This window comes from Miscanthus floridulus, chromosome 17, assembly GCF_019320115.1.
Source record: "Miscanthus floridulus cultivar M001 chromosome 17, ASM1932011v1, whole genome shotgun sequence".
Lineage (NCBI taxonomy): Eukaryota > Viridiplantae > Streptophyta > Magnoliopsida > Poales > Poaceae > Miscanthus > Miscanthus floridulus.
In genome coordinates this window covers 108,857,939-108,866,425 of record NC_089596.1, presented here as the reverse complement: position 1 = coordinate 108,866,425, position 8,487 = coordinate 108,857,939, and the positions used below count along the sequence as shown (strand labels likewise).

Sequence of the window (8,487 nt, the reverse complement as noted above, 5' to 3'; positions counted from 1 at the left end):
CTTGGACTAGCTTGTCACGGATCTCAATTTCCTGTCAAAAAGATGGTTACCCGATTCACATTGGATTGCAGTTAGCTTAACAGATGTGTAAAAGGATCAATTTTCATCACCTTAGGATTCAAACTCCCAGGCCTCCTATTTTGACAACACTAAATGATACTCACTCCATCGTAAAAGAATATAATTCTAGATTCGAGACAAGTCAAACTTTCTTAATTTTGACCAAATTTATTGAAAATAGTATCAACATTTATGTCTACAAATAGGTTTACGATGAAAAATATACTTTATAACTAGTATAATGATATTAATTTGGTATAATAAATGTTATTAGTTTTTCATACATTTGGTCAAAGTTTAAATTGTTTGACTTCTCGAAAAGTGATAATTGTAATTTTTTAGGACGAAGGGAGTGGTTTGGAATATAATCCACAAATCATTTGCATCTGCCACATTTAAAGTGTGTACTAGCTACTTAGGGTCAGTTTGGTAAAGCTCTGGCTTTTCTTAAAAGGGTCTCACTCCGGCTCTTCTTGTGGAGCATATTCTCTAGGGAAGCTGAAATCCTTTTGGAAAACGTTTAGCAAAAACAACATCAATAGTAGTCTTGTTATAATTTAGGTCAAATTTGTGAGTAATTGGGAGAAGCAATGTTTATACAGCTCTGGCTCCTTAGTAAAAATGTCTCCAGACTCCTTCCAAGGAGCCGTTTCTGGTATACCCACTTGGCAGGACTTCAACATGAACCAAAGCTAAAACGCTCTAAAAGCCCTACCAAACAGGGCATTAAAAGTTATATTAGTTCTCCGACCTAGTTTATACACAACAAACTTTCTTCCTTTCACAATATATACTTGTTGGCTTACTAACTTCTTCTATCAACTGTTTCAAAAAGAATTTTTGTATAAATACCTACTCATTTCCAATCTTACGCCTTATTAATTCCTTTATTAACTAGTACTCCATCCGCCCTATAAAAAGTATCATTCTCGCTTTCTGATAAATCAAATATTTTTAATTTTGACCAAATATATATGAGAAAATATTAATGTTTTTGGTACATAATTAGTGTCATTAGATAAATCGTTCAATATCTTTTAATAATAAACTTATTTAGAGATACAAATGTTGCTAATATTTTTTTACGAACCTAGTTAAACTTAAGAAAGTTTGACCAGCACGAATCTCATAGCAAACTATTTTTATGGGATGGTGGAAGCACAGGAGAGTGGGCGTGTGCTTTTAACATAAAAAATGCACGCTGTATAGAAGATTAGCTAGTGGTACAATAGTCATTATATTTGTGTCGTCCTTAGTTATTGTGCCTAAAGCTAAAATAACATGATTGTGGAAGTAAAGAGTATGTGATAAAATGTGCTCTCTTTGTAACTTTTTGCGAAGCATGGTACACGTATAGACAGCCATACATGTATGCACATTTATAGAGGGAGTATAAAAGGAGATGCTCTCTTTGTACTTAATTTAAGGGGTATTTTTACTTGAAAAAACTTAACTTTTCAAAAAAAAAAGTTATCAACAAATTAGTCAAATTATAATAATGTTTTGTGTACATAAGTTAAAAAATAAATGTTGTACTAAAAGTTCTTTGCAAGTGACGGTAACTTTGTAGCTTAAAAAGACATTGCAAGAAAAATTAGTAATTAATACTCCCTCCGTTCTAGATTACAAGTTGCTTTGATTTTTTTGGCACATCAATTTTGCTATATATTTGGACATAACGTATGTCTACAATCTAGATACACATAGCAAACTCTATGTAACAAAAAAAAAAAATCAAAACGACTTATAATTGGAACGGAGGGAGTTACTTTTAGAGGCTTTTATTTATCTTGCCAATAGTCCAAGACTGTCTTATATATTATTATTAATTACCAGTATGTGGGTCGTTCCGTCTGCGCTTAAAAATTTTGCTTTCAGAGCTACAAGACAATTTCAAGCACGAAGTAAAAATAAAAGACTGCACAGCCTCTCAATGGTCAAGGTATGAGCATGGCACACGTTCAAGTATTCATAATAACGAAAAAAAAAAATCAAGCCGGCCAGTTTCCAGCACTCCAGCTCCAGCATCACGGCCGCCGGCTTCATGGCCTTCTATTTAAGCCGCCAGCAGCCAGAAGCAGGCCTTCAACGTCCTTCTCCATTGACTTTCCATCCTTCTCCTCTGGTCTCCCTCGTCTCTCTCACACATCAAGTCTCCAGGCAAAATATCCTGGGCGCCAGCGCGATGGATGCAACGCCAGGGAGCAAGAAGGCCCCGCCGGCCGCCGCCGCCGCCGACGCGGTCCCGTCAGCTGCGCGGCAGGCGGCGGAGCAGTCGCCGTCGTCGCCCGAGTCCGACGCCGCCGTCGCCGGCGTGAAGGCGAGCGGCGGTGGCGAGGACGACGACGAGCAGGTGGAGAGGTTCTACGCGCTGCTGGACAACATCCGCGCCATGAGGGGCATGTTCAGCAGCACCGGCGGCGCGGCAGCCTTGGGGAGGAAGCGGGCGCGGGAGGCCGTGCCGCCGTGGCGGCCGGCGTTCCGGATGGAGGACTTCGAGCTGGAGGAGGTCGACTCCGACTCCGTTGGGTGCGCCGGGGAGAAGAAGAAGAAGAAAAGAGAGAGCAGTGCCAGTGTGAAGCGGCTGGCGGCGGCGGAGGAGGAGGAGGAGGAGGAGGAGGGCGAGGTCGTGGAGGCCAAAGGACATCCACGGCGGGGGCAGCCGCAGTCGCACAAGGCGCGTCGCGCGGGAGCGCTGGCCGTCGACACTTGACAGGAGTCAGGAATCAGAATACACAGCACTTTGCACGTCTTTCACATTTATGATGATATATATGATGCTAATTGTCTAGTAATTAGGAGCATGTGTCATGTGCTCTGCCTCTCTTTAACTCTGTCACATGTATAATTGTGACTTTCTGATGTACTACTACTCACTAGTAGCAGCCTGTTGCCTGTGTAGTTTGTATTTTTCATGTAAGGTAGTACAACTTAGAAGGAAAAAAATATCAAAGTTGTATTACAATTTACAGGAAATAATGCTCTACTAGACATAAATATGACCGCCAATTAAAAAGAAAATTCATCGTAGCAGCCTGTTGCTACTTTGTTGGACGTGTAATCTCTGCTTACTCCATTCATTCCAAGTTGACGTCATTTTAGTTTTATCCCAAGTCATGTTTCATTAGATTCTTCATAAAATATATTTTGAAAGTGCATTTGTTTGAACTTATATAAACACTTGATCAAAGAAGGGGAGGTATGACAAAGAAAATTCCAAAATGAACTGTAATTTAATTAGAACACATGGAGTAATTATTTGCTCGCCACAGCATACTAGGCCATTTCCATGAATCCGATCTACATTCTATACATCCGGATTGGAATTTTTTTGTTTGGACCGTATCCATCCGGATCGGAGTCCTAGACTCAGCACTGGATGGTCTCCTATATTTATTATAGAAATCAACACCATTACTCTTAGTGATAGATGAAGTTTATTTATAGAGAATTGCATATAGTGACTTTATTAATCTCAAAATCTGCTCTGTCTTTTGAATGTGCTCATACCAGGGGCGAAGCTACGCTTTGCTGTTGGGGTCAGCTGACCCCGGTGAATTCGTGCAAACTTAGTGACAATTATTGTTCTACACTGTTCTCTAAAGACAAAGACCCCAACATACATTATTCCTAACCCCGGCGCCAGTTTCGCCTGGCTTCGCCCCTGGCTCATACCTCATAAAGGTAGAATGGGTGTGCATATTATAGTGGTGACTGTGTGAGCGTTAGCACCTGTATCGTATTTGAGAAAAAGCAAGGCCTCATGGAGTCTATTTAGGAAGAAACTATATATACAAATCAAGAGAGATAAAACTCAAAGACCTCGAATTGGCAAGATAAACTAAAATAAAAGCAAAGAATAAGGACCTTCTTGGAACTTGTGTTAATTCATAGTGAGATGCATGGTTCCATCCTAACTTTTTGGGATAAGATCTTGTCTTGCATTTGGTTGAGAGGTATGGGAATATGGGATCATCTCTGTTTTGTGTTTAGGGACAAAAAAAAGTGAAATCATGCCCATAACATGTGGAGCCCACTCGCTACCATCTTTTTTTTTTCTTTCCTTTCTTGTCCCGAAGAGTGATGAGCCCGTTTGCTCATTCTGGAGGGACCATGTCATCCAACATCTGGAGAAAATATTCCCCTCCATGAATGATCCCATTGGAACATGACCTCCAACTAAACGGGTCTAAAAATTGGTTGACCCATCCTAACCCTCTTTATTTCTCAAGCCAAACACATGCTAAAATTCTTAGCCTTCTTCGAAAAAATATGTGCCAAATCGGTGTCATCTTACTTTAATATGCCCAATGATTTAGAAACAAACTTATGAATCACAATTCACAAGGTTGTCGAAAGATCCCTCCCATAAGATCGAGCTTGTGAATCACAACTCAAAGGAAGTTGTTCAACTAGTGGCCCTAAGTATCAGGAGAAAACTTTTAGACATTGTGGTTGGTAGTACTTGTATTTTTGACTAGTTATACTTTCATTGATGGACAACGTGTCTTTTTTTTATAGTAAAGATGCAGCGGTGACAGCACTAATGTAAATGTCTATTGGCCTAGTCCCTGAAAAGCATTAATGGAAAGATGCAGTGTGTGCGTGCATTTATATATGTGAATATGCATATATGTACATGAGCATCTTCATCGCCTGCACCATGTTAGAAAGAAAAAAGAAAAAGTCTAAGGGCCCGTTTGATTAGGGGTGGATCTTGGCAGGAATTGTTCCTGGTGAAGCTAGCTATATAAATTACAGAAGGAAGTCCGGCTGGAATGATTCCTGGCCACCGAAACCTGGGAAACGAACGCAGCCAGAGAAGACTATGAAAACGGTGGTTGATGGTGTGTGGATATAAAAAGAAGATTATGAAATGTAATGTGATGCGGATTGTACGTTAGTCTTGTCTTGTCTTATAGACATAGTGCCAAATGATCTTGACTTATTGAGTCGTTTTAAAACAATTTCTGAGACAATTTTCATTATGGGTTATTTTTAAGTTGTTTCATACTAATTTCACAATTCATTAATTTGTTCTAAAGTAAAAGAAAGTCTTGAGTTTCTTGGCAACAATATAGTTGTGGTGATGTTTTCGCGCAATTTGGTGACATTGATATCTTATTGGATCTGATTGGTCTTACAATTCTATTTAATATAATATAAGATTTTACGATTCTTGTAATCACACCATGATTTATGATCCTATCATCAGATTTTTGGCATGATATTTAAGATCGTGATTGTAATAACTTTGGCAACAACTCGTAGGATGGTGCACAAGCAGCCTTATAGTCCTAAATTTTAACTCATGAGAAAGAGGTTTTGAGAAACATCGTTCTTTTTCTCTTAGCTCCGTTTATCTCATCACATCATCAGAATTCATGCAGGGTATTGTCTGAGACGGCTTATAAAACTGGTGAGGTATACCAATAGACTACGTCCGGTCATGAAAATATGTCCTTTAGGATAAGATTTTGTTAAGCCTTAAAAACTACAAACATCAATAGCTTTTAATCATTTTTTAGTTCCAGAACTACTCCACATTTTTTCCCTGGAGCAGAGCTTGTGTAGCTGCATTTAATTTGTTTGGCTAAAAAATGTGGAGCGGAGTAGTCTCAAATAGGTCCAAAAAGAGTGTTCCAGAACTACTCCACAGTTCAGTTTGTGGAGCGGAGTTTGTAAAGCAGCCTCAAACAGACCTTATATACAGTGAGGGGATAAGCAATAAGTTGGCGATATATGATGAAATTTTACTTGGGACCAAGGTGGTACTAGTATTTGTCAGAATTGGATGAAATCCCTGGTACGACATATTATTTAGCATTTTTATTAGTTTATGATAGATCCAACATTTACATTACACTGTAATGAACGGCAAAAATGTACTACTGCACTGTAAATTAGTAAGAGGGAATCATGGGTCGACAATTCAAACCAAATCTACCAAGTTGCGTACCACGCGCAGGTCGCGAAGAACGCCATATGGTTGGAGCCGCTGTCGGTCCGGGGTGTTCACACGCTCCCAGTCCCCATCGACGGGGCCATGCTTCATGATTTCATCAGAGACTTTGGGCCGGGGCGCGCACAACAATGGGTCGCCGAATGGACACAGGTGAGCCGAATCCAAAGGCCATGGACCACCAGTGTTTGCCGCGTTGCATTGCACCGCCGCCGTGTCGCCGGGCGATGGCGACCCACTCCTGTGCTACGCGAGATCCAGTCTCCGGCGCCGGCCGGCCCACTGGCCACCGGTCGGCGGCCGCTTTTTGTCACGAGTCACGACTTACTCACGTCACCGGCGCCATGCCGGGGAGCGAGCGAAGGACGCCGTCGTACGGCCACCCGCTCCGGGCTGCGGCCCACCGTTCTGCGGCGGGCGGGTGACCTGTGGCGCGTGCGCCGTGACGGCACCATGCTGACGCCACCGGCGCAACGTCATTCAGGCAACTACTCTGTTTCCCATCTACGGGCTGTACTGGTTGTAGAAATTAATATGAAATATTCTCTGCTCTGTTTCATCTCCGTGCGCGTCGCCGTCCTTGCCCTGCTGGCACGGGCAGGATGGGATGACGTAGGCACCGTTACGTCAGATGGGATGGGTGTCTTTATTTGAGGGCGGTCGCTTACTATGGATGCAGCGAGTAAATTCCACCGGAAGATGAGTCCTTGTCGCGCTGTGACGGGAGAAAGCCAAACCAAGAAGATGAGTCCTTGTCGCGCTGTGACGGGAGAAAGCCAAACCAAGAAGATGAGTCCTTTTTTGATTTACACGGTCGTCTTCTCTTCTCTTATTTATTTATTTATTTTGTTTGCAAGATAATCACCAATTGCAAAATACCTCCTACAAGCTTTCACTTTTTTTTGGTGTTGCATCACGAATCAGTTGAGATAGTTATTTTATCTATGGTGGATTAGCGAACATCCGCTATTAGAATTTAATGATGAAAGGCGATACAAGAACATAGCGTAAGTGCAGAGGACCGTGGTGGGTAGCAGCAGCCTAGCATGGAAAGAAGTGGCGCCCTGTAAAAATTATGGCAAGTAGCAGACCCTTGATAGCAATGATATTGGAGTGTGGACATGGAGGGAGAGTAGGAAACAGGGAGTACACCAATGTTGGACGCCATGTGAAAGCTCCTCCAAAGCCCCCCATGAGCTAAAGAGCCAAGATGCATGCATGACATCATTCTTGGAGGCTAAAAAAGCGGGAGAAGAGTTAAAACAAGTCATCACGAAGTACTCAAGAAGAGAACATATTAGTATGGTTCATGAACTCGCTTAGCTAGCGAGGCGTCGCAATGTATGCAACGTTGTGAATTTTATGGTCTCTATAGCGTGACACTGGGTACTAGACGCCCTTCAACTTTTGAAATTGGACAAATTTGGTCCTCTAGCTAGTTTCAGTCTTTCAGAGATTGTTTTTCTATTTTCTAAGAATAATAAGATCAATTTATTCTCTAAAATTTCATAATTAATTTATTTTAACTAAAAATATGAAACTAGTACCAATATTGTTCTAAAAAATTAATTATATGCGAGTGACCTATCTAGTTATTTGCAACTTTTTTTATTTCTATTCCTATTGTTTTATTGCTTACAGTTGTGCTTATTGTTTATTTAAATTATAATTTTGCAGTATATCAGATCTGGCTCGCAGACTATGAGTGAATAGAAATATGTGAAAGATACCACCAACCATATTTGTATTGAATCCATTTAGGCATTACGTGGATAGCGCTTTACTTTATGTTGAATGCCTGATCATGTTATATAGGTTTGAAACAAGTGTCACAAACATCATGCAATCAACGAAAACTAGAGCACAAGATGATAATTTTAATAATTAACAAGCATGTCTACAAAGCAATGAAACACTAGAAACATAAACAAATAAAATTCAAATAACTCTAAATAGAACATCGACAAATAGATAATGCTTTTAGAAAAAGATTAGTACTGGTTTCTAGAAATTAAACTAGTTTTCTATTTTTTAAATAGAAAATCACCTTTGACACCGGTAACCTATTCAAATTCCTATTTTCTTTTACTGCTCCTTGGTTTACTTTAGGCATGTCCGGTCGGGGCACACACTCACTAGTAGAGAACAGACTTTCGATTCTAGATTTTAGTCCTGGCCATTTTTGAGCCCGGGACTAAAGAAAGGATTAGTCCCGGTTGGAGCTACCAACCGGGACTAAAGTTCCCTTCCCAACGGTTAGAGTCGCAGCTTTTGTAGGAGGAGAGCAGGAGGGACCTTTAGTTCCGGTTGGTGGCTCAAACCGGGACTAAAGGTCACCCTCCAGTCCTGGTCGGAGCTACCACCGTGAGTAAACCTTTAATCCCGGTTGGTGGCTCCAACTGGGAGTAGAATTTCACCTGTAGTCCGAGTTTACACCATAAACCGGGACTACATGTCCCCGGCTA

The 8,487-nt window shown here is 41.1% G+C and overlaps 1 protein-coding gene across 1 annotated transcript; it reads left to right on the top strand.

Annotated features, from left to right (window-relative positions):
• The first annotated feature begins 2,049 nt into the window (after nucleotides 1-2,049).
• On the top strand, nucleotides 2,050-3,120 carry LOC136519006 (NRR repressor homolog 1-like). The gene has a single exon (XM_066512675.1). The coding sequence runs from the start codon at nucleotides 2,105-2,107 to the stop codon at nucleotides 2,771-2,773; it is 669 nt and encodes a 222-aa protein (XP_066368772.1). The 5' UTR covers nucleotides 2,050-2,104; the 3' UTR covers nucleotides 2,774-3,120.
• Nucleotides 3,121-8,487: the final 5,367 nt, after the last annotated feature.